A 26,683-nucleotide genomic window follows, 5' to 3' on the forward strand; every position below is an offset into this window, starting at 1 on the left:
TTTTCTGGGCATAGCTTATGTCCTAAAATGGTCTTATTGTTTTGCTGTAGTGTGATTTATAAAATGCTGCGGTTTCTGTCTTGAACTGTCAGTGACTTCATTTGTGCATTTCCCTTTAAATAACGGCGGTTTGGACCGTGTCCCCGACATCACTCGAAGACAACTGGCATTCAGCGTCATGTTTCTGGGAATTTGCCTGTGGTCAAAACGAAACTGTGAGCTTGAAGAAAACCTCTGCACATTTGAAAACAAAAGACCCCCACATCTTTTATCTTTCATCATCAAAGCAAATGTCCTGTCCTTAACACAAGACAGACCTGAGGGCTATCTCCGTGTCATCTGTAAAGAATTCAAGTTTGTAGAACAGCATGAAATATGGAATTACAAGACAACCCTGCAGTGGCTTCTTGTTTCTGAAGACAACACGTCATAGAATAAAAACACATTGGGGCAAATTCTTTTCCTTAAAGCTGTGAAACTAACAAACAAAAAATGATTGAGTTTTTTTTGTCCTTCCTTTTTAGCACAAAAAGTCAAATTTGAAGTTTCTTTTGTCGTTGCTGAATGAATCCAGTCCAGTTATTTCAGTCTCTGTTCCAGCCAGGGGCTCTGTCTCTCACAGTCCAGCAGACAGATTGAGACTGGTTACATCAACCCCGCGTCCGATCAGGTGGTCTCGTACAGCAGCATCCCGCTGAAGATGGTCAGCGGTTCCGAAGAGAAGGCCAGTTTGCCGGTGACGAGGTCGATGCAGACCGTGTCCCCTGCTTCCATGGGCAGGATGATGTTGAAGACGGCCACAGCTCCGGGGATGTGCTTGGCCTCCGCCATGGGTTTCTCCAGGCCTTCGGGCTGGTACCCAGCCGAGTCCACTCGGGCCACGCCAGTGTTGGACTTGGACAACACCGCCTCGATCTTCATGTTCTTATGGCCCGTCAGGATGCCGCTGAAGAAGTACTTCCCACTCACTGGAGCTGTGAAATAGCCTGGAGGATGGAAGCCGGTGACATGGTGAACTTAATGCTGTGTATGAGCTCAGACTCCCTTATTTCATCAAAATTCTTGGATCCCTGTTTGCTAAGTAACTTTAATTGAACAAAACCTGTTGGATGGCAGCAAAAAGACAACGCACCACTATTTTAAAAGGTTGAGTGATCCTACAAACATATGCCTGCAGAGGAAGCCGTGCAGATAACTTTGGTTTGATTTGCCCAAGGTTTGAGATGTCGCTTGATTTCTGCCACCATTTCAATGCAATGGAGAGGAGTCTGGTGAGTCCTAAAACCAGGAAATGAGTCAGCATTTTTGCACTTCCGGTGTTCCCTTATTTCAAAGTCAATGAGTTTTTTGAATGTGTTTTTGTTTAGATGCCTGAAATAAAGTCTGTGGTTAACGCAAGCTGAAGAGATTTTAACGTTTTGTTCTACGATATAAAATCAGTAAATATCCATGTGGTGAATTTCACTTGTCTTGAACAAAAGTCGCTTGCTAACAACTAGCTAAATGAGACGACACAACTTCATCACGCTGACTTGTCCGCCTTCACAGCCTCCATGTGTTTAGTCACTCGTGTGGCCGTGGTGTAGCTCCTCTATAGCCTGACGTTAGCTTTTTACTTCTGCCGATTGCATTCACGCTTCAATGATCAAAAAAGTTATGTTCATTTGTGAAGATTATCTTGCTGAATAAAACGTGTAAGTATTTCTGCAATAATCCAGAAATCCATCTAATGGAAAAGTCCCATTGGCTTTTTGTTGAGAGAACCAGTGTGATGCTAACTTAGCGGTTGGCCGACACATAAAGAAAACTACTTTTCCTGGAGGTGATCTTATAAAAAGAGAGCTCTGCTCTCAGAGGGCATCTGTTTACAAGTCCAGCCGACCTGAAGCGCACCTGTTTTGGGATCGTAGACCCTATTTTCGTTGACGAAGACCTCGTTGAACACAATGGTTCCTGCGCTTCTCATCGGGCGGGTCAGCGCGGCGGAGAAAGAAAGGCGAGGCACGTGGGCATCGGACCCTGCAGGACCTGATCGCGGCAGGGGAGACAGAGAGGAGGAGTTGGTACGAAAGGAAAGATCGAACAGGAATGAGTGCTTTCTTTGCTGTTTAGTAAGAACAACTCATACCCTGTTCGCCTCTTAGACCTGAGGAGTTAGATGAAAGACAAAAAAACAGTGAGTTCATCATCCAACAAAGCCGTTCTTGCTGTTTATCTTTTATCATCAGAATGTATCGTACAGCTTTAGAGCTTGTAAATCAGCAACTGTTAACTCAGAGACTAAGCTTGTTGTCTTTACCTGGGAGTCCAGCTAGTCCCTGCTTGCCCTCTCTGCCCAGGGGTCCCACCCTCCCTTGGGGTCCTACAGGACCCTGGGTTCCACGCTCGCCTCTCTCTCCACGGGGGCCCGGTAGACCAGGTGGACCTGGGGGAGGAGAACATCTAATGATCATAATAATAATCACAGCTGGGGGAAAAAACCCTCCTGAAAGAAAATGCTCTCCAACAAAAATATTTTCTTTTCTTTTAAAAACATGCACAGTAGGTCAAGAAAGCTACGGCATTTAACCCAGCGTTCCTTTCAGCCCCATGTTGACTGAAGCTCCTCTTTCAGGCAGATTGCAGACTTTAAAGGCTCTTTGAGTGAACGCTTCTCGCCTGGATTCTTTCTCTGGTCCATTTGTCCCTCACCCTGACCTTGCCTCCCTTTCTGTCTCTTGTCCAAAAGTCAAATCCCGTGACCCCGCGACTCACCCATGAAGTCCTGCTCTATGAAACTGTGGAACTCCTCCACTAGGTCCACCAGCGACGAGTTCAGTCCGTGTATGTCGGAGTGGACGTTTTCCAGCTGGACGTTCTGGATGTCGTCGATGAGATCTCCGTGAGACGTCACCGTGACATTGAGTCCATTAACGCAGCTCCACAGCCCAGACACGTGTCGGTTCAGGCCGTCCCTGATCCTCTCCAGGCCGTCTGAAAAGGAGTCCAGGCGTCCGCACACTCCCTCCAGCTTGGAGAGTCTCCTCTCCAGGCCGTCGCCGGACCGCCGGCACTCCCCGGCCTCCGTCACATAGTTGCTCCTCATTATTTGGATCTCTTGGCCCACGTTGTCGAACTGGATCTTGGAGTCGCCGACGTGATCCGTCAGCTCCTTCTGCAAGATGTCCACCTTGTAGAGAGTGGGGAACACTTGTTAATGTGTGTACGTTGGATGAGTTTCTTTTGACAAAGTTCTACTAAAAATATACATTTCTCAGTCGTTGCTGCCATTTATTTTCCTATCTTATACACGCAAAAATATGTAAGCATATTATCCGAGCGAATGTTTCCCTACTATCATAATATTATGTGAAAACACTGTTGCCAAGATAACCACGAGACCTGTTTGATTGACATAGTGTAGTTTTCAGAGTCCCTAAAGAAAAGCTCTGTTTCACTATGAACAGTTTATTCACACAACACATCAGCGCAATTACCATCATTTCTTTCTTTCTTTCATTCTGAGGGGCTAGTTCTATTGTATGTATTAGAACGTACCAGTACAGTGCTTCTCAACCTGGGGCTCGGGACCCACAATGGGACCCCATTGTGGGTCCCGAGCCCCAGGTTGAGAAATACTGGTATTGGGAGCAGGTGTTGGACTCTGAAGGGTAAATCTGAAGGGTCATGAGATATTCAACAAGGAACAAGGTGGGAGATCATATTGTGTTACACAGATTACAATTATTTTCACTAAATCTTAGCTTTTTGTAGCCGCATTAGCAGCGTGGCTCAAGACACGGCGGCTTTGAGTTGAGGGATCGAGTGCGATACATTAACTTCCTGTGTTGGCCTTCAACGTCATCCCTGCAGCTCTCTATACCCGCTTAGCATCAGTGTGTTAGAATTGTCATTTTGAGCATGTTAGCATGCCGATGTTAGCAATTATCATGTTAGCGTGCCCCCACACAAATTAGACATTTGGCCAAAAGGTGGAATTTCAATTTCCAGACTGATTCCACGTTGATCAGTGATGCCATTGGACCCAAACAGACTTTTCTTTCCCCATAGACTTACATTGGGAAAAAGACGTCTGTAACTCAGTGAATATATCTTTTTGAGGTAAATCAGCTTGCCAGTACAAAAACATGTATAGCCCTCATTTAAATCATTAGGTCCTTAGATTGTAAAATGCACTAATCCAGAGTTATTTTCCTTCCTCCGTTCATATGAATGAGCCTGAGAATGAGGGGGCATGCTGCTAGCATGGCTGTAGTCGCTTAGTCTTGTTATTGTAAAATACTAAACACTTTTACCTCTTCAGCTAGGCAGTCGCTACCATTGACAATACTGATGTCATGTCTTCAGTAATTTTCCTGGAAGATTTGTGGGTTTTAGACACTTGAGGCGAGTTTATATTCTACGGTCAAAAGGCTGATTCTATTCAATATATTTCCCACCAGCATTTAATTCCTGGCAGCATGGAGAAGGCTTTGTAACAGTATGCCTATATGTCCATGAAACAATAACACTAAAGCTCCGTAGTCTGAACCAAGACGGAAAACTTTACAAAGGCCGCGCAGACCAGATCCACTGCTTCCGTTCTTACCCTTCACAATAAAGGCTCTAGAAATATAAAATTTGCAGGCGAGTATTTCACATTTTGGCGTGTGTACAGGCAGTGGCAGTCACATCACCCTCATCATCTTACCTCAGAGATGATGTTGTCCTTGGTGTTGCTCAGATCGGTCAGTGTGTTTCCATGTGTCTGCACAGTCCTCCCCAGACCCTTCAGGGTGTCATTGATGGAGCTAAATGTGACCATGACCCCGGCCAGCTTTCCTTGGATGGACTTCAGATCCCCCCCTAATCTACCGCTATGGACGGCGTGACCGTCCAGGCGTTTCTTCAGATCGTCCATGTCGACCTTACACTGTCCCGTGCAGTCCTCCACTTCCTCTCTGAGTCGCCCAACCTCCTCCTGAAGGTTGGAGCACACCTGAGAGCAGGCCGACTCTCCCGAGTCCACCTTTCTCCGCAGATCTGTCAGTTCTGCCTGGCACTTGCCGAGGCCGGTCTTGGTGGAGTTGGCGAGCAAGCGCAGGTCCTCCTCCACGCTGCCGCAAATGGAACAGTCCTCCAGATCGCGGCCCAACGTTTCGACCTCCGTGACGATCCGGTTGAAATGCTCGCCGCTCTCCCCCGTCACAGCTATTATCTTTTTGACGTCGTCCGTTAAGTTGATGACTCTGTCGACCAGCGAGTCCCCTGACACGGACAGGTCGTTTAGCCTGGTGTTAAACTTCTGGATGTCCTCTTGGTTATCCACGACTCTCCACTCTAAGGTTTTCACAGTGTCATCAGTCTTGCGGCCTTTCCCGTTAGGTCCACAGGTCTCATTGCACATGTTGGTGGTGGATGTTAGCCTTCTGTCCAGGAAGGTCGTGGTGTTCTCCAGGTGACTTAAACGCCGGCTGTGGTCCCTGACCGTATCTCCGAGGACGGCCACGTCCAGCTCCAGCTTGCCGATCTTGAAGCCGTGGTCGTCGAGCCGGCTGAGGACCATGATGCGCAGCTGCGTGACGTCCCTCTGGACGTTGTCCTTCACGTTGTTCCCCGTGTTGGTGCACCTCTGCTCCGTCTTCCTCACCGTGCTATTCACCCTCTTCTCCAGTTCTCTCAGCCTGCCGTTCAACCTGTCCTCCGTCACTCGTCCCTTCCCGCCGCCCGTCCCTGCCAGCTCCTTGTCCAGCCGGCCTTTAACGGCGTCGCACTTGTTGGCGGTGGAGGTGACTCGGAGCTCCAGAGTGGACATCCTCTTCTCCAGCTCGGTGACGGTGTTGCAGCAGGCCTGGGAGCGCAGGGTTTCACTGCGGGAGATGTCCAGGCTCTGCCTCAGGTGCTGGTCCAAGGAGCTGATCAGCTTCTCCAGACCCTGGATGCGCTCCCTGTCCTCTTGCTGCTGGCGCCTCAGGTCCTCCACGCCAGCCTAGAGGGAGCAGGGATAATGAAGACTGGAATTATATTGCTGGTTCTATAGTTTGTACTGATTATGTATTGAGGTGTTTGTGTCTGTGTCCCAAATTGTTTGGTTTGAAAGCAAATAGTGTCTAATGCCCCCTCCCTGAGCACCAAATGGAGTAAAGTGCACACCTACAGTCTGTACCAACAACTGGAGGACATTTTAATCTGAACTGTGAGGTTGTTTGGCTTCTTCAATTTCGATGAACAAAAAAAAACAATACTGTACTTACGACGCTTGCAAAATCAGGGACAGCTTTTAAATCACATCTTAACTTATCTTTTCAAAAAAGCCTTTTATTTGTTTCAGCAGTCTTATTTTCCTGCTGTCATTCGCTTAAAGTCCTGAAATATTTCAATCGTGGTTCGACCATGTAAAGCAATTTGTAACTTTGTTTTGAAAAGAGCTTTATGAGTAATGTTTATCATTAGTATTAGTAGTATTATCACTAATCATTATGATTATTATGCATAGCACTTGTATAGCACACATTACTGACTGCCAGCTCCAAAGAAGAGGCAAGGCATTACATTTCAAAAACTCAATGTGCTTTACATGTAAAAGCAAAGTAAAAGAAGAAAGAGGCACGAAAACCATAATTAATGAATTCATCAATTACTTAAAATGCATACGCAACCCAGTGGTATAACAATGAAGAAATAAAAGAAAAACTACATTTTTAATTCTCGTTTTAAAAGAGCTCAGTTTGTTTTTGCTCCTGATCCAATACCCCCAAGTAAATATTATTCATATTAAATTCTTCCCGACACAATACAGCTGAGCAGTGCATAACGGAGGCGACAGTAAACCTACAGTGAAAATGAAAGCACGTAGAATGGGGCAAAATAAAATCCTTCCACTCTTTCAAACTGCTGGGAAATAGTTTTTTGGCCTCGTTGCAATTTGCCTTATCTGTCCTTTCACTGCAGTATTGTTTCATTTGTCGTTCGTGCAGTGCATTACGTGCGAGTGCAATTTTCTTGTTTTACTGCCTGGATGTGGCTAATATTTTTGTATGGCTTCAGGCAGCAGAAGGCCACGGGGAGCGAAGCAGAAACATTTTACGCAAACTACAACTAGAAATCACTAACAAAGCGTTTTTTACATCGTGAGATTCACCTGGCATGAAGAGCAGGACAGAGACACCCTTCTCTCTAGCTCCGTCAGGATCTCCTCCTTCAGGGTGGTGAGCTGGTTTCCCCCTGCTCCTCCTCCTGCTCCTCCTCCTCCTTCTCCCCCTCCTCCTCCTCCTCCTCCGGCCACTCCGTCCAGCTCGTTGCCCCCTCCGTTCACCAGGTGGTTATTGATGTTGAGCAGAGTCTGGTCATGGACCTGAGCAAGCAACACGTGCACGTGAAGGAAAAGAAGAAGTCTACCCTCTGCATTTGAATTCTGACCATAAAGATACTGCTTTACCTGTGTCCGGTTGTAGAGATGGTCCAGCTTGGTCTGGATGCTGTTGATGGTTTCCTTCATGTGTGGCTGAGCTGAATCAGCAGGGACAATAGCCCCGTTCAGACCAGGCCTACACAGAAGAAGAAGAAGAAGAAGAAGAAGAAGAGTTGAGATTCCCTCAGGTTTTGGTCATAAAAAGAGGTGTATGTTAAATATATGACATCAAAGAGAAGGATGTAAGAATAATTGTCACATTGCTTCATCTGAATGTAGCATCCTAACTAATCTCTGTATTTATGTTCATAAACAAGCGCTTTCTCACTAAACTGAACTGCTGGAATGAAATAGAAAACAGCATTTTAATGCAGATGACGGTGCAGCAGGTGAATAACACGAGCATGTGATGTGCTGGAAACAGTGCTCACGTACAGCCGCTGGTTCATGCCGTGGATGGTGGTCTGCATGTTGTGGAGGTCTTTGGTCAGACCTCGGATGGTTTCCTCCAGCTGTTTGATCTTCTCCCCGTCGCCTGGAGACGAAGAATGAGCAATGTCGATGCGAGAGAGGAAATGTTTGATCCTAAGGTTACATATTTACAAAGTATGGAACCTTGAATATTTGTTACAGGCCCTGGAAACCCATGAGGACGAACTTTGATTGTTGCTGATTTAGTCATGAATAATGTTTAGAGGAAAGCATATTCAATGTTGTGTTTCATATAACTGTCCCTAGATCTGCTTAAAGTTGTCATTTTGCTCTCACATATCGACTTGAAAAGTAAGACACATTCATTCATTCATGCTTTAGACCTGCTCTGCACATGTTGAGCATGTTACCAGTTCCACAAAATGAGTTACCGTGACGACATTGAACGTTATTTTCCGTAGATGTGATTCTCACCGTCTCTGCCCTCTCCTCTCTGCCCGCCGGCCGTGTTGAAGCCCGTCTGCGTGACGCGGGGTCGCCCTCCACCGACCTGGGTGTCGCCGGTTCCCTTCGGCCCATCGTGGCAGTCTTCCCCGGAGTAACCGTGGCAGCACTTCCACTCCATTTCTGTCACCATCTTGTAAGCTACCTTATACCTCGGCCTCCTGTATGTCCGGTAGCTGAGGACGAAAACGGAAATGGACTTTCATTTGTTCTGGTTTGACAAGAGATTCTAAATGAATGATGGACTTCCTGTTTTTGACAGCAAAGCTGGTGGGACGGTTGGTCGGCCGACCGCTTTTGTCCAGATTGAAATATCTCTGCTACTATTGGCTGGATCACCAGGAAACTTCATACGGACATGTGTGGTCCCAAAGGGTGACTCCTAATACATGCAGTGATCCTTCGACTTTTGATTCGTAGCTTTTTAGGATTGACTTTTACATGCTGAATAAAATGGGCACGTCTCTGGTAAACACGATATTTAAAGTGGTACTTTTGTGTGATTCTTTGTAGAGGAACTCATTGTTACAGATCTGTCGATTACATCAACTAATCGATTCGTCTACAAAATTGTTAGTCGACTCAGAATTTCTTTGATTTCAAGTCAAAAATCGTATGTACTTTGATCTATGACCCAATTCCTGCAAAACATACCCGACATCCCCTCCTGTTCTTTGTGTTAAACTAAGACGGGGAGCATGGTGGACCTGACACACCATCAGCATGTGACTCCTAGTCCGATGATTTGTGTCTTCAGACTCCAGAGTTATTTGAGACTTGAGCATCGCTGACTTGTGTCAGAATGCAACATTGAAACGAAAAATCTGTAGCGTGATCCCGATAACCCAGTTAAGGACCTGGAGCGGTCCCTGAACCCTGCATTGGATACCACCGCTGACTGCTGACGTGCACTGAGTCATCGGCTGTCTGGGAAATAGCTGCAACTCGTCTACTGATGATGGATGGGATTAAGAGCTCTTTCTAAACCACAGACTGTTATTTCTTCCCATTCTCCTAAACTGCATTTAGCCAGTACTGTATCTTAATCTGCCGCTCAGAGACATCTGAAAACAATGAAGTATTTTATTTGGATAGCTTCATCATTAATGTGTCCTTTAGCCCTGCGACTGAAGAGACTCCCTGTTACAGGAACAATGCAATAAATAGACCAGAATTGGCCGGAAGTCTCACTCAAGATGTATGGCAGCGTCTCGCATTAACAAGCCCCGACTCTCCTTCATGCCAACCCACGAACATCACTCTAGGTATCGCGGGGGCCTTTTCCTGCACCCCAGTAAAGACTTCATCTTCCAGTTTCTCGCTCTGGGAGCGTGAGAAAGGGGGATACAAAAACAGGGGCAGGAGGAGGAGTTGGAGAAGAAGTAAGGAAGGAGGAGAGTCGTAAAGAGAAAGACGGAGAAGAAGAGGTTGTTTTTACAGGGTGGGAGACCAGACTGCGGTGCCTGGAAACCCCTGTTGGCTTCATTCTTAGCATAGCCCAGGTTTAGGGCCGAGGCCCCCGCGGCTGGCACGGGGGATCAGGTAGCCGGACCAGAGTCAGCCGACAGGGTGAGAAACATCAGGAGCGAGGACAACATTTGTAAAAAAAATAAAATCATTCCATCCATCACATCTTGAGTAAATGTGCTCCGATTTTTGTGATGTCGGATGTCCCCGGGTCAGGAACCGAGCAGAGTGGATTCAGTATCCACAGACAGGAAACAGAGATGGATCGGATAGAGGGCACAAACGTCTGCGGAGCCGAGGAAAGGAAGTTGGAGGAGCAGGATAGAACACAGATTAGATTCCAGCGACAGAGAGGAGGATTCAGAGAAGATGCGAATGGAGAGAGGGGATGGATACTCACGCGACTCGAGGACATTGGCCCCAGGTGCAGCGCTGATAGTCCGGTTTGATGTACGTCTCCACCCCGTCCTCCATCACGCAGCTCACGGTGCGTGTCACCACATAAGCGCACCAGTTCCTGAGAAAGCACAGGCACAAGGAAAGGACTTGTGAGTTTAGAGTCGGGCGTTGACGCAAACTTAGCAGCCCTCTTACACTCTGTATACACTCTTTGTCTCCAGGCAAAAACAGATGAAAGATTGGCACAAAACAAAATAACAATCAAAAATCTGGACACTTGTTTGAGTTTCCAGATCAATATCTCAAACCCCAGGGTCTGAATAGTTTTTCTGTGCAACATTCAAGAGAAATTGTCCACTGTTGAAAATGCCAGATTGGTTCAGGATAACTGCACGATTTCAACAATGGCTGCCATTGTATGCCTCCCAAACTACACACGACCAACCCACACAAAGACACGCACACGCACACACACACATACACTCACACACACACACACACACACACACACACACACACACACACACACACACATACACTCACACACACACACACACACACACACACACACACACATGCTGTATGTCCATGTGAAAAACTACCATTGGTTATATTTAGTCCTCGCTGGAAGACTAACACATGGAGCTAAAGAGTGGCTGTGTAGATCATTACAATGAATCATTTGTATTAAAGTTAATATATATAACTTATGGTTGAACACTTGAGGTTAAACCGGCTTTCATGCAGGAGGTTTAACGCTTTAGGCCTTTACACACTGGGGGCATGGCAAATAAATCACATGAAAATGTGGAATACTCGCTTGCTAATATTTCACATTAAAACTATTCAGAATTTATAAAAGATGTGAATAGATTTATGCAGGCAGAGGACCGGCTACCTGGATCCTGTTGACCCAGAGCAGCGTCTGACATATATGTCTAGGGCTTTTATTGTGAAAGGTATGAACGGAAGGAGTGGATTTGGTCTGCGCTGCCTTTGTCAAGGTTTAAAAGAGTAATAAAGTTTGAGGATCTTGGTTCGGAATACAGACAGGCGGCAACCTCCGGTTCTGAAAAGTGAAGCCAAATGCAGAAGTTTCTTAAAACGTTCATTCTCTCCAATGTCCACCAGGGGGCGACTCCTCTGGTTGTATAGAAGTCTATGAGAAAATGACTCTACTTCTCTCTTGATTTATTACCTCAGTAAACATTGTAAACATGAGTTTATGTCTCAATCTCTAGTTTCAAGTCTTCTTCAGTACAGCATGATGTTCATTTAGTACATTATGGTCCATTTAGAGTCACACAGACCATAAAGCAGAGTGTGCTTTAGGGCGGGGCTTACTGTGATTGACAGGTCGCTGCTGCTACCAGAGACGTATATGGCATCTCTACGTCACTCCTCCGCATTCCCAATATGCTGACTTCTGTTAATAGGTTGCAAAGAACAACATGGCGACGGCCATATTCCAAGATGGTAACGGCGAAATCGCCGAACTTGAGGCTTCATAACAGCAGTCCACAAACCAATGACGTCAGGAAACTACGTCCACCTCATATACAGTGTACAGTCTGACTGCAGAGCCTCTGTGCTGTTGAACATTGTAGTTTGTTTTGCATGTGTACATTCCACAACCTGATTGCTTAATGCCTATATTTGCTTTGCATAACAATATAATAACAATATCACGTTGCTTTTTTGGAGCACAATGTTTGCATTCTGAGCATTTAATAGTTTGATAAAAATATATATTATCGTGCAAATTAAAAAAGAAACGGGCAAAAGGGCTTTTCTCTATTTCAGATTCAACCCTGGATTCACTGATTTTGCGTCCACATGATGATAAAGTGAACTCACAGAAACACGGAGCAGCATGAGCTTTATTAGGAGTCGTGTTTCCGACCGCTTGGCGACTGTAAGTGGAATATTCACTCCCAGTGAAGTACTTTTTCCCTCTTCATCCAACTCCTGAGGGAAATATCGAGTTTACAGCTGCTAAATGCTCCACCAAATGTTGGTGCCACTCAAAGGGACAGAATTAGAAGAGACAGAAGAGACACACTCCCCCTGTCTACATGTGACTCAATGTGACCTCCCTTGACCCTCAGATATCTCTCTTGATAACAACTGCAGATAGCTTTAAGGCACAGACGTCCTTCAGACGCTTTCCATCATCATTTGTGTATTACCCAGAATCCCCATCCCTGATGGTTATTATGGCCAATTAGTGTCACTCCGATTCGCCGGAGCAGAGCTATGAAGGGTTTTACGGATAAAAGTTTTACGGATAAAAGTACAAGGAGTTCCTTCATGCTGGTGAGTCAATCAGCAGCTTTCCTCACTTTGTCTGTCTTTCTGTCTGCATGTCTCCCTCTGTGTAACTCATTGTATTCTTATTTTTTCGACTCCTTGTCCGTGTGCACCTTTTTCTCCCCCTCTCACTCTTTTTCTCACTCTTGCCGTCTCTTCCCACTCGCCCCTCTACCTGCGTCCCTCCCTGTCCCTCTCTGTCTCTCATATTTTTTCTCCCCCTGTGTGTGACTACACCTCTCCTCTGTTCCAGTGAGACTCGTTCCTCCCCTTCATTCCAGAGCCTGTCTGACTGACAGGAAGAGTTTATCATGTTTCGGTCCTCCCCTGCACCTCGTGACCTCCTGTTCCTCTTGCTACAGTATGTGGGAAAGTGGACAGGACTAATTACCTCGTTGGAGGTTGTTTTTCTCAGGACGGTTGGTTGACCTGAATTATATATATATATATGTACTTAAAGCATTCAAATATCAAATGTAATTCATTCTGCACTACTCCATGTCTGATTACAGTTACACTGTAGCCGGTTAGCATTGCAGGCCAGTGGTGTGTGTGTCGGCTGCGCTCAGTTCCTGCTTCAGGAAAACGAAGAGGAAACAGCTCGTGGAGAAATCCTTCACTGTAAGTTTTGCTGATTGTGCATATTCACAGGATGGCAAGTTGCCTTGAGCTGATTGAAAGTGAAGTCTGGTACGTCGCTTGGCTGAGATGTGCGGTTCCTCACAGCGATCCACAGGCCTCCTCCCGCCACACGTAGAATCACGTTACGTTTATTTTGCTGCTCCATTCTGTGGTTTCTTCCATTGCATTTAATGCTTCTACCAGAGCTTGAAGCGACTCTGCCGACGCAGCGATTCTGGTTGGGTTTCGCGGTGTGAGGGTTTGCTGGGTTATCTGGGGTCTGATGTACTGCACTGAGTATGTCAGACTGGAGGTCTCTGGGAAACGGGAGTCCAACATCTCCACCAGGAGTTGGACCGACACGGGAGGGATACACAACATGTAAAAAAGAAAGACAGCGCCGATGAATCAGAACAGCTCCTGCGACGCACTGACTCCCCGGGTCACAGATAAAGCGTGGAGCTGGCAGCGTTTCCTCGCTGACAGAGAACAGGCACCGCGCTCTGTGTAAATAAACTCAACCATGTTTTCACCACTGAGCAGACACAGATGTGGACACACACACATACGGATGAAAACAAAACACACACAGCTCCTCCCGTCTCCGCAGCGTCCAAAAACACTCGCACTTACTGTACATAACCCCCCCCCCCCCACACACACACACACACACACACACACACACACATAAGAGGAGCCTTTATTTGTGGATGACTAATGTGTTAGCGCAGCGCTGGCAGAGTGTGTGGCTGTGCTTCTCTAGGTGTATGCCCTTCACAAAAATAAAAAAGAGAACAGTGGATTTCTTCATGTGTTTCAAGTGACACCTTGAACAGCACCAAACCACTGGCCTCTCCTCTCTCTCCCTCCTTCTCTCCCTCTCTCTCTCTCCTCTCTCTCTCTCTCTCTCCTTCTCTCCCTCTCTCTCTCTCCTCTCTCCTCTCTCTCCTTCTCTCCCTCTCTCTCTCTCCTCTCTCTCTCTCCTCTCTCTCCCTCCTTCTCTCCCTCTCTCTCTCTCCTCTCTCTCTCTCTCTCTCCTTCTCTCCCTCTCTCTCTCCTCTCTCCTCTCTCTCCTTCTCTCCCTCTCTCTCTCTCCTCTCTCTCTCTCCTCTCTCTCTCTCCTCTCTCTCCCTCTCTCTCTCTCTCTCTCCTTCTCTCCCTCTCTCTCTCCTCTCTCCTCTCTCTCCTTCTCTCCCTCTCTCTCTCTCCTCTCTCTCTCTCCTCTCTCTCCCTCTCTCTCTCTCTCTCTCCTTCTCTCCCTCTCTCTCTCTCTCCTCTCTCTCTCTCTCCTTCTCTCCCTCTCTCTCTCTCCTTCTCTCCCTCGCTCTCTCTCCTCTCTGTCTCTCTCCCTCTCTCTCTCTCTCTCCTTCTCTCCCTCTCTCTCTCTCCTCTCCCACTATCTCTCTCTCCTTCTCTCTCTCTCTCTCTCTCTCTCCCTCTCTCTCTTCTCTCTATCTCTCTCCTTCTCTCCCTCTCTCTCTCTCCTCTCTCTCTCTCTCCTTCTCTCCCTCTCTCTCTCTCTCCTTCTATCTTCCTCTCTCTCGCTCCTTCTCGCTCTCTCTCCCTCTCTCTCTCTCTCCTTCTCTCTCGCTCCCTCTCTCTCCTTCTCTCCCTCTCTCTCTCTCTCCTTCTATCTTCCTCTCTCTCGCTCCTTCTCGCTCTCTCTCCCTCTCTCTCTCTCTCCTCTCTCTCTCTCTCCTTCTCTCCCTCTCTCCTTCTCTCCCTCTCTCTCTCCTCTCTCTCCTTCTCTCCCTCTCTCTCTCTCCTCTCTCTCTCTCCTCTCTCTCCCTCTCTCTCTCTCTCTCTCCTTCGCTCCCTCTCTCTCTCTCTCCTCTCTCTCTCTCCTTCTCTCCCTCTCTCTCTCTCCTTCTCTCCCTCGCTCTCTCTCCTCTCTGTCTCTCTCCCTCTCTCTCTCTCTCTCCTTCTCTCCCTCTCTCTCTCTCCTCTCTCTCTCTCTCCCACTCTCTCTCTCTCCTTCTCTCTCTCTCTCTCTCTCTCTCCCTCTCTCTCCTTCTCTCCCTCTCTCTCTCCTTCTATCTTCCTCTCTCTCGCTCCTTCTCGCTCTCTCTCCCTCTCTCTCTCTCTCCTTCTCTCCCTCTCTCTCCTTCTCTCCCTCTCTCTCTCTCTCTCGCTCTCTCTCTCTCTCCTTCTCTCTTCCTCTCTCTCGCTCCTTCTCGCTCTCTCTCCCTCTCTCCCTCTCTCTCCTTCTCTCTTCCTCTCTCTCTCTCCTTCTCTCCCTCTCTCTCCTTCTCTCCCTCTCTCGCTCTCTCTCCCTCTCTCTCTCTCTCCTTCTCTCCCTCTGTCTCTCTCTCCTTCTCTCCCTATCTCCCTATCTCCCTCTCTTTCTCTAGCCAGCCTCGCCTCAAGCATTCTGAGCAGTAATCCTATAAAGTCCCATTAATCCAGATGAAAGTCCACTAACTAGATTTGGCATCTTTTCCATAAGCGTAAAAAACAATTACAAGCATGCACACACACACACACACACACACACACACACACACACACACACACACACACACACACACACACACGCACACAATCATTTAACAGACAAACACACTACACGTTGACGAGACTTCCACAGCCAGACAAGGTCACTAAGACATGCAGATACATAGACTCAAACATGGCTAGCCTGCTTACTGCTCCACTTTGCCAGACCGCGGTGTAACAATGACAGCGTACGGCCGAACATGGTGTTTAATGGGGAGTTGCCAGTGGGGCTGTTTGGTCTTCCATTCAATGAGCAGCTAATCTCCATGTTAATCTGCCCACAAACAGCCCAGTTCCCCCACGTATCAGCAAACGTTTACAACCACAAAATGTATTTGTAGAATGTGTATCAGGCCAGCAGCAGATACAGAGGGAACTGTCACACTAGAGTACAATGCTTTCTGTTGAGTGTTGGTGTAACGTGAGGTAAACCGTGTGCTGCTCCTTCTCAGAGTTAACCAGACGTGGCAAACCGACCAACCGGTTCGTCCTCATCCTCAATGCCGTCTCGTGGAACCAAATGTTGTTGAACACCATGTTTCACTTTCACATGTGGGAGACTTCAAAGTTGAGGTCTAACTGGTTGGTTTGGCGAATCCACATCTGGTTAACTCCAGTGCCGTCATCAGTGGAACCGAGTTTCACCATCAGCAGTCTGTGTGGCGACGCCGTGTCCATGTGCATACTCTGGCTAATGCATGTGATACAAATGAAACCATATAAACAGTCCTATTTAGTGCACTCTAACTATTACGCAAGGAATCTCTGTCTGTGTGTCTGTGTGTGTCTGTGTGTCTGTGTGTGTGTGTGTCTGTGTGTGTCTGTGTGTCTGTGTGTCTGTCTGTCTGTCTGTGTGTCTGTGTGTGTGTCTGTCTGTCTGTGTGTCTGTGTGTCTGTGTGTGTGTCTGTGTGTCTGTGTCTGTCTGTCTGTGTGTCTGTGTGTGTCTGTGTGTGTCTGTGTGTCTGTGTGTCTGTGTGTCTCTCTGTGTGTGTGTCTGTCTGTCTGTGTGTCTGTGTGTCTGTCTGTCTGTGTGTGTGTCTGTGTGTCTGTGTCTGTCTGTCTGTGTGTCTGTGTGTGTCTGTGTGTGTCTGTGTGTCTGTGTGTGTCTGTGTGTCTGTCTGTCTGTGTGTGTCTGTCTGTCTGTGTGTCTGTGTGTCTGTCTGTCTGTGTGTCTGTCTCTCTGTGTGTGTGTGTCTCTCTGTGTGTGTGTGTCTCTCTGTGTGTCTGTGTGTGTCTGTGTGTGTCTGTGTGTCTGTGTGTGTCTGTGTGTGTCTGTCTGTCTGTGTGTCTGTGTGTCTGTGTGTGTCTGTGTGTGTCTGTGTGTCTGTGTGTGTCTGTGTGTGTCTGTCTGTCTGTGTGTCTGTGTGTCTCTCTGTGTGTGTGTGTCTGTCTGTGTGTCTGTGTGTCTGTGTGTCTGTGTGTCTGTGTCTGTCTGTCTGTCTGTGTCTGTCTGTCTCTCTGTGTGTGTCTGTGTGTGTCTGTGTGTGTGTGTGTCTGTGTGTCTGTGTGTGTCTGTGTCTGTCTGTGTGTGTCTGTGTGTGTCTGTGTCTGTCTGTGTCTGTCTGTCTGTCTCTCTGTGTGTCTGTGTGTGTCTGTGTGTGTCTGTCTGTCTGTCTGTCTGTCTGTCTCTCTGTGTGTGTCTGTCTCTCTGTGTCTGTCTGTGTGTCTGTGTGTGTCTGTCTGTGTGTCTGTGTGTGTCTGTGTGTGTGTGTGTCTGTGTGTGTCTGTGTGTCTGTGTGTGTCTGTCTGTGTGTCTGTGTGTGTCTGTGTGTGTGTGTGTGTCTCTGTGTGTGTCTGTGTGTGTGTGTGTGTGTGTGTCTCTGTGTGTGTCTGTGTGTGTGTGTGTGTCTCTGTGTGTGTCTGTCTGTGTGTCTGTGTGTGTGTGTGTGTCTCTGTGTGTGTCTGTCTGTCCTTCGCACATCTTGTCACCAGTTGATCCGATCTGCTTCACACTTGGTAGGTGCATAGATGGGCACACAAGAACATGCACTGCTGAACTTGGTGCAATTTGGGAGCAGGGCTTCAGGGTCCAGCGCGTCGTCAACCTTATTGACTGCACTTCACTTTTGCTGCTTGATGCTGGACATACTGACGTTACAACCAAACCCGTCTTCACTTCCCTGGAGTCAATGAGCAATGAGCAGTTCCAGAGAACGCTGCAAGCAGCACTTCTAGGTGCCAAGCAATCGGTTCGCTTCGAATTTGCACTGCACTCAAAAACTCCACATTGTACCTTTATAAATAGACTTTAAAGCACAGTATGTTTTAGGGCGGGGCTACCTTGTGATTGACAGGTCTCTACCAGAGCCGTATAGAGAGGGTCTCTATGTCACTCATCCGCAGTCCAAATATGGTCACTTCCATTCACTGGATGCAAAAGGTCAGTATGGCAACGGCCAAACGTCAAACTCTAGGCTTCAAAACCACAGTCCACAAACCAATGGATGAGGTCACAGTGACTCTGTCCACTTCTTATATACAGTCTATGCTTCACACCTGTTGATTTTTGGCCACTTAGGAGCAGTAAAAAGTAGCTGTGAACACAACATAAACATATTATTACCTTTCAAATTGACATGGCAGTTGCTACTTTGCAGAGCCGGCAGATACGGAGCACCATTGTCATTCATTTGGAGGGATGTTTGGGTCTGCCTGGATAATGCCAGTCCAATAATCACTCTCCTTTTTGCTCTCCACCATCACCTGAGGAATATATCTGTTTCATTAGCTGCTAAACGCTCCACTGTGTGAACTGTGTGATCCATCTCACATTTGGTGCTGCTGGGCAGGAAGTGCACAGAGGTTTGTTTTAGAGCTTTTCTGCAGCTGTGTCTGGAAGCAACACAGATGAGAGAACTGAAAGTGAACCAACCAGGCAATCAAATGTAAACGGGGGAAAATTGATTTAATGCAAACACTGAGCTCTTGCTTTTGTTCTGTTGTTGAATGAGGAGAAGGGGAAAATGATATTGTTGATCATAGTTAACTATCACAAATATCAATGTCTGTTCCAACCCCAACAACTGGTATATAAATAGGAAGTCAGTGGTAGAGAAGTAAAGCCCGCCTCTTGCTTGATTTGATTGGCTGCCTCGGTCAACTGTGACATTGACGAGCGGTACGACTCCGCGGCTGGCGCTGAAAAGTTGAGAATATTTTTACTTTTATGTGCATCAAAAAAACTCCTGAAAAACGCGGCAATAGGAAAACAACGGTTTCTAGTGACGCGTCTCGGCGTGATCGGCCCATAAGGGGAGAGAAAGGAGATAACTGTATTTCAAACATGGACACATGATGAAACACGCACTCAAGGAAACAGACTGAAAAGTGTGAGCTAAAAGTCTGCCATACCATCAAGTGACAAGAGGCCGGCACACAAAGTTAGCATATGAGGAGCTGTTTGGCTTCACACTTTAGATGAAGTACACCCAGACGGATACGGAAACAAACACGGGAAACAAGTCTAAACACACACGTAAAGCTTGTAAATGACCACTGTTAATTACCACAAACACACTTTGTCCTCCTACAGACACACAAATACTTTCATTACCTCTCTGCCCAGCAGCGGCAGCGAAACTTCCATTGCACACGTTTTATTTGTATTTATTCAGCTGTAACTCAGCATGAGAGGGACTCCTGCACCTGTCTGAGCATCACTTTATTTCCCAGTAAATTTCCCGCCTCAATAAAACGGCAGACAGACACTTCACAGCCAGGGCAGGAAGATGTCTGACATCTCAGCCCACGCAGGATGGATTTATTCACCCTCCTCTCCAGAGGAGCATTGTGGGTAAAAACTGGAACAATCATTGACGAAAGTGACAGGGAGAGTAAGTGGGAGGAAGAAGGAATGAAAGAAAGGGGTAAAAAGGGGGGGGGGTTACTACTCAAACAAAGAAAGCACTTGGCGGCGCCGATTGTTTAGGGATCTTTCATTTAGCTTCAAGGGACGGCTTTCGACAGCGACCTGAATGAGTGGATGTAAAGGGGGCGCGCCTCTGCGTTTGAACCGTGCGGCCCAAAAGGTCAAGCGGCCCCTCCAGCGGTATACCCCTGACCCCTGACCCCTGTACAGCACACGGACCGCCGGCAGACGACCACGCGCACACTCGAGTGCACTCACTCGCGATCGCACGCCAACAGACAGACACAAAGGCAGGCACACACACACGCACCGGGTTTTTTTCCCCTTTTGGACTGGTTCCAGCATCTGGGGACAGCGTGACTGTGTAAACTTCTCTCTGATTGTTTAGCCTGGCGGTCACGAAGATAGACTGAGAATGTCCACGATACTGACGTTTGCGTTATTGCTCAGATACGTCTGTGGTCTGTTCTTTCGGAGGGCCGCAGGTTTTCTCTGTGGCTCGCTTGCGTTTTAACCATTTATGGAGGTATGAGCATTTTGAGACACACATTTCCTCAAAGGCCATAAAGCTACACTTGGCAAAAGTAGCACGGACTATTTATGCAGGTAGAACTTTAGTTTGACTGCTCTGACGTATAAAACAGTGAGTTCAGCATGTAAATGTCTGCTTCCATTTACTCTGGATGTTGAGAGCAGGTTTACAGGTTCAGTCCTTCTGGTGCGGTTTGAATGGGGAGAGTGTTGGGAAGGGATCCAAACCTCTATATCATTCTGAATGTTTATCTAAACAAGGCTTTCTTAGATGAAATGCATGCTAGGAACTCTGGTAATTAACTCACAATGGCTGTGACTGGAAAGGATCCCATTTCCCACGTACACATTACCATATATAATGAGATTTGTTTACTGCACTAATGCAGAAAATCCTCACAGATGAAGTGAGTTTGGATGTTTTCCGAGGTCTGTCAAGATGAGGAGAATCCCATCACAGTCCATTCGCCTGGCAACTTAACTGTAGTGAACAGGCCTTTTCACCATATTACAGTGTATTCTGGGAAATATATATAATGCTCTCAAAGCTGTTCTACGCTAAGAAACATCTGCTGCTCTGGAGCCAATGGGACGTATTAAAAGAAGCTTACCGACGATTATTCTCTTTCACCATTAGAGTACGTGACTCACTGATGTTGAATGTCTTCCAAAAGTATTTTACAACCTCCTACATTTCACCAACGACAGAAGAGTCATGAACTAACGCTGCGATCACAACAGTGACATGAAGCTACAAACTGACGCTGTTTTTTTCAGCATTTGAATGACGCGGTGAATCATATGTTCTTGGCTCACCCTGTTCCGTTCCATTCAAATAATGCCGTGAGCCGGTCCCCAGTGATATTTAACGACATAGCTACATCAGAGAACACTTCCATGCTTGGCATTTGTCTTGCTTTTGTTGTTGTGTGTGTAAACACAGTAATAGTTGCCATTGGTTCTACTGTATGTAGGTAGACAGACAAATATCATGAGCAAAAATAGATTAGAGTCATTGAGATATGAGTTCGGCTTCATTTCCCTGGTGTACTGTCAGAGGACAGTATTGCATTTGTTTGATTCAAATATTGGTGCTAAAAGTCAGCATTAGAAAGCAGCCATTGTTGTCTAACTGACGGACTGAAGCTTGATGTTTACGATTGATGAATAAGAAAAAAAGAATCTATTTTTGATATTCTCCTCAAGATCAGTGTCCTTTATCTGGAGCAGTAATATGTATGAATGTCCCGATGGACGAGTGACAGAACGTGTGGTATTTACAACAAACATATAATGCGAACGTCTGAACTTTGCAATTGTATGTGATTGTTTGCCATCTAATTCCAAAACCATGAGCACGTATAGCTGCTTTAACAGTCTCAGTGCTTCTGAGCAGGCTTTTCACAACATGTTAGTGAGGTCGGACATACTACCTGTCACAGTCCTTCATAGATATATCCAGGAACTAGTCACAGCTCTGCTCATTGTTACTGAAAGAAAACTATGTCAGGGGTCTGTAAAGTTGATAAGAAGTGAACATCGTCATTGTGACGTCACCCTTTGGTTTGTGGACTGTTGTTTTGAAGCCTCGAGTTTGGCATTTTGGCCGTCGCCATCTTGTTCTTTTAAAACCAGAAGTGACAAGAGCGGGCGGAGCTAAGTACATCCGAACACTGAATAAACCATTTTTTGCCAACCAAATTGTTAACAATTAACATTCATGAAGTGAATAAACACTGTCAAAGGGTTGAAGTTGTAAGACAAACACACGGGCAACTCCCAAACCGGACAATGTCATTGTAGCGTCATGTCAATCACAAGGTAGCCTCGCCCTAAAGCATCCCCTGCTTTATGGTCTATCTGACTCTAAATGGACTATAATTTACTAAATGAACATCATGCTGTATTGAAGAAGACTTGAAACCAGAGATTGAGACCATAGAGGAGTCGCCCCCTGATGGTCAGTAGAAAGAATGCAGCTTTAAGACACTTCCGCATTCAATACAAGGCAGGACTCATTTCTCTCTCCAGCCGGCGGGTGAGTATGGAATCCTGCGCGTTCTTTGATTTTACCGTATCGTTTTTAATCCATTGTTTCTCTCTGTTTATTTTTTTATACTTAACAGCCGGTCACTTAAAGGCCTGTCTGGCACTGGCTTGGAGATGATGTCACCACAAAGGTGTTGGATGAGGTTGCGTTCAGGGCTCTGTGCAGGTCGGTCAAATTGTTCCACACCAAACTGGGGAAACCCTTTCTGTTCGGGCCTGGCTTCGTGCACGGGGACATCGTCACACTGAAACAGGAAAAGGCCTTGCCCAAACTGGCACCACAAACTTGAAAGGACACTAGTATTTGAGATTATGCTATAGCATAAAGGATTCATTCATGGAACTAAGCCCCCGCCCAAATCATGAAAACCTGAACTTAGCTTGGCATGCAGTGTTGTTGGCCATTCTCGGGCTAATGGCCCCAGAACAAAGTGTTTGTCTCTTTGGCTCTTCTGATTTTCCTGCCACAATCCACAAAGCAGAAGGCCATAAAAGCAGGTTATTTTAAGTGTGCCCATTTGTCTGTCTTCATGGAGCACCCTGATGCCAACGTAAGGAAATAAGTGGACTATAATTGGAGATAAACCTTAGCTGAATTTCAGGAGCAGGGCCACACCTCCACGGGGCCACTTCCGGCCACACCCTACAAATACCCACGGCCACCATAGCTCAGCCTGCTACGCCTTTCGCACCAAACCGTAAGGCTGCTACGTCGTTCGCACCAAACAGCAAGAACGCCCGCAGCACCGCAAAAACAACGAACAGGAAAGGAAAATAAACCCCTTACCTCGCCAGCATGGACCTGCTACTAACCGGGCCTCCCGATGACGACGAACCGTTTGCCTCCCCAGCCGCCACCCGCACAGCCCGGGGCCGCACTCCACCGAGGCAGGGCTTCCAGACGCCACCGATCGCCTCCGAGAGCGCCCCGGCGGCCCAACGCAGCCGAACCCGCCGACCGGCCACATCCATCGACCGGAATCCCTCACTCCGGGCAATCCGCCAGTACGGGGACCCAGACCGACCGTCATCTTCCAGCGAACCAAGTCCCACACCGGCACGCCTCCGCGGCAGACGGCGATCCGCTGCCCCCGAACGCGGGCAACGGACGCGGAAGTCCCCCCCCCCCCTTCCTCCTCCGCTCGCTCCGGACGCAGCGCTCGGGGACAAACCTCCGACAGCCCGGCTTCCGGCGACTCCAGCATCCCAGCACGCCGCGCTCGAAGCCACCGCCACGGCACAAACCGCCCCCCACGAACCACTGTTCACCACAGAGACTGGCCGCATCGCCGAACGATCCTGGTTCCTCTTGCACTTCAGGGGAATCCTAACCATCTCCGGGATCAATCCCGGCTCCTTCCCTGGCCACTCCTCCCGCGTAGGAGCCGCCACCATCGCAGCGAGCAGAGGAGTCCCAGACCACCATCAAAGCCTGGGCCGCTGGCCCTCCCACGCCTACCAACTCTACACCCGCCACAGCGCCACCGACATGCGCAACGGGCAGGCGGCACTGCTCCCGTAGGCAGGCTTTTGGGGGTCTGCAAGGCCCGGGAGCCGCAGTGGACCCTCAAACTAGCCTTTCCCCAAACCGCTTCGCTCAGGCTACCCTCCACCAACCATCCCTAAAACTCTCCAGCTGGCCAAATCGCCGAGGTGGGGCCCTAAGCTAGTGAATTGGAGATAAACCTTAGCTGAATTTCAGGAGCAGGGCCACACCTCCACGGGGCCACTTCCGGCCACACCCTACAAATACCCACGGCCACCATAGCTCAGCCTGCTACGCCTTTCGCACCCCACCCTCCCGCCCCTCTTTAAAACCACTCCCGGAAGGCCACCTGCCTCCACAGCCACTACTGTCCCACATGGACCGGGGGGGGTCTGCAAGGCCCGGGAGCCGCAGTGGACCCTCAAACTAGCCTTTCCCCAAACCGCTTCGCTCAGGCTACCCTCCACCAACCATCCCTAAAACTCTCCAGCCGGCCAAATCGCCGAGGTGGGGCCCTAAGCTAGTGAAGTGTGATTAATGTATCTGCTTCTTGCTACGCTCCAGTGGTGATGTCCTCCAAACCGTACGTGAGCCTAACAGATCAGCAGTCCACCTACACTCAGACCCGTCGCTCTTCCTCCGTTGCTTTCTGCAGCCGGCGGGTTGACGTCTTAGCTCTGATATTTTTTGGCAGGAGATGTGTCGGACGGCCCGGGGGTCCTCGTCCTGAAGCCCCGCATGAGACCCCTCGCTGGATGCCTTCAGTTCATCCGACAGCCTTTATCGCATATGGAGTACTTCACACATCTGTCAAAACAGATCAATGGAGTTCAAATGGGTGTCAGAGGGGCAAACCGCATTGCCACGGGCCAGCGCATTCTTCCCCCCCGACGTGTCACTTTGTGAGTGTGTGTGGTTTGCATGTGTGTGTGTGTACGTCACAGGACAGCCATGCTGACTCCTTCGTAGCCTGCTGGGTTCAGAAGAGGGGGAAGGCCGATTGAGGACCCGGGCCCCATCTTCTCTTCTACTGTCAGTCTGTCTTTTCTCCTGTCCTGTTGCTCCTCCCCTCCTTTTCACACTCTTTCGTCCTCCCTTGTCACGCCTGCTCGGTTCTCTCTTTTCTTTTCTTCTAGTCCTCTTGTGTGCTTCTCACTTATCTCACCCTCTGTCGACCCAATGCTTTATCCTTCCCCCCTCATAATCACCTACCTCCACCTCTTGACATTTTGGCACTCATTTCCACTTCGTCAATCAATCTTTTTCCCCTGTTTCTCACTCTTTCTGTCCCCCCTCTTTCGCTCACTCCCAGTAGCCAACGTCTCAGCTTCATCATACACCAAAGAGGCCAACCATCCATGTCTCAGCACTCAGCAGCAGCAGCAGCAGCACACTGCGCTCTGATGTGGAGAGAAACCTGATAGAAGCTACTATTACAGCAGCTCAACTCCCAGTAGCCTGGCCTGCCTCTCATGCTCACACACACACACGTTAAATACAAACACATGCAGGCAGACACGTACCACATGTGAGGGATGGACTTCATTCACTCCCTCACCCTTTTATTCGTGCACACACAGACACACACACCTACGCTCTCAGTCAATCGGTGTAAACCACCCCGCACAACAAACGATTCGCACATCTGTCCGCAGAGGTGAGGGGGGCCGTCCACACACGGGGCCATCGGGCAGGAGCTCAATGGCATGCTAATAACGCACTATGGGGGCAGCAGCAGCAGCATGAAAACAAACATGTGTCGGCCCACAACTTTACGAGCAGGGAGTCCAACGGCCATCACTGATTTACAAGCAACATTTAATCAAGCGTCTCTGAGATCTGAAGGATTTCCCCACCGTCCCCATAAAATAGGACTAGACGGCAGTCGGAATCGCTCAATTTGAAACTCGATTATACGCCGATCAGTCTTCTGGATTGACGACGTCCAGAGTCCAGTACCCCCCGTTAGGGCCCATTCACCTTCACTTGACTGGGACATCCTGTTTGCCAAACTGATGAATTCCCCTCCAAACGAGAAACACCGGGCCCCCTGAACCACTTTTCACTTGGGGGCCCTGAAACAGTAAATATCTATAATCCCTATAACCCCCCCCCCCCCCCCCCCCCCCCGCCCCAACCCGCATCATCACACACACACACACACACACACACACACCCCTTCAGGGAGGGGCCCTGCAGTGTAAGAGACCTAATCACCAACAAGACATTTCTTCTGAAAATAACAATCAACATCACGTGTGCTTCTCGTGAAGAGACTTGCATGAGGGAAATGACCCCAACATTGAGAGGATTTTGTCCCAGTCTGCCCCATGGGAGAGTTTTTGTTGGTGCTAGTTTTTAAATGATCCTTTTTTATTGTTATTATTTGAGTGAGATCATGTTTTATTTATTTATTTTATTCATTTAATCATTTATTACAGTGAATCCCTCATCAGGGTGGCAAACACAGATTATTTTGATGTTATATATGTTTTTTCGATTCATCGAATTGTTTTGATGAAGAATTTTCCAGAACCGAAGACCATTCAAATAGCCTGCATGTTCTCACACTCACAGTCCAAAACACACACATATTCCATTTACAATTATATCAAATTAAATAAACAGCAAATCTCCACATTAATCAATCAGATTGATCGTTTAGTTGTTTCAGCCCTGAACTATTTCACATATTGTTATGAGGGACCCACCGGAAGCCCCTAAAGGACCCCTGGACGTTCCCGCACCTCACTATAGAACCACAGTTCATCATAGGCAACATTTTAAAAGGTTTTGAACTGCAGCTCTCCTCTTCTTTCCTGACGCAAACACAACCAACACATTCACACGCGTGGACTCCGTTCACGTGGACCCTACCTGTGTCTGCTGGCCGCTCTCTGTCCCGTCTGCACACCGGACTCCGCATATCCGAGACCCCAACTAACCCGGGCCAACGAGAGGCAGGCGAGCAGGTAAAACCCCGTCTCCATCCTCCTCGCGTCAAACGCACAAAAAGAAAAAGGTCGTTTAGCTCCAGAGCTTTGTCCTGCAAAGGTGTCACGGTTACTGTCTGAGGTCTTCAGTGACGCGCCGCCGGTGAGTGAAGACGCAGAGCCATGACTTCACGGG

The 26,683-nt window shown here is 47.9% G+C and overlaps 1 protein-coding gene across 1 annotated transcript; it reads right to left on the bottom strand.

Annotated features, from left to right (window-relative positions):
- On the bottom strand, positions 1-26,683 carry LOC306793339 (EMILIN-1-A-like). Its single transcript, XM_079290912.1, has 12 exons — positions 26,432-26,683; positions 10,194-10,310; positions 8,297-8,502; positions 7,826-7,925; positions 7,418-7,526; positions 7,121-7,333; positions 4,691-5,968; positions 2,755-3,169; positions 2,300-2,425; positions 2,129-2,146; positions 1,894-2,028; positions 1-986 (listed from the first exon to the last, which is right to left on the bottom strand). Exons 1-12 carry the CDS (start codon positions 26,542-26,544, stop codon positions 667-669), a joined length of 3,150 nt encoding a protein of 1,049 aa, XP_079147038.1. The 5' UTR covers positions 26,545-26,683; the 3' UTR covers positions 1-666.

Source organism: Melanostigma gelatinosum (genome assembly GCF_949748355.1).
Source record: "Melanostigma gelatinosum genome assembly, chromosome: 19".
NCBI classification, from domain to species: domain Eukaryota; kingdom Metazoa; phylum Chordata; class Actinopteri; order Perciformes; family Zoarcidae; genus Melanostigma; species Melanostigma gelatinosum.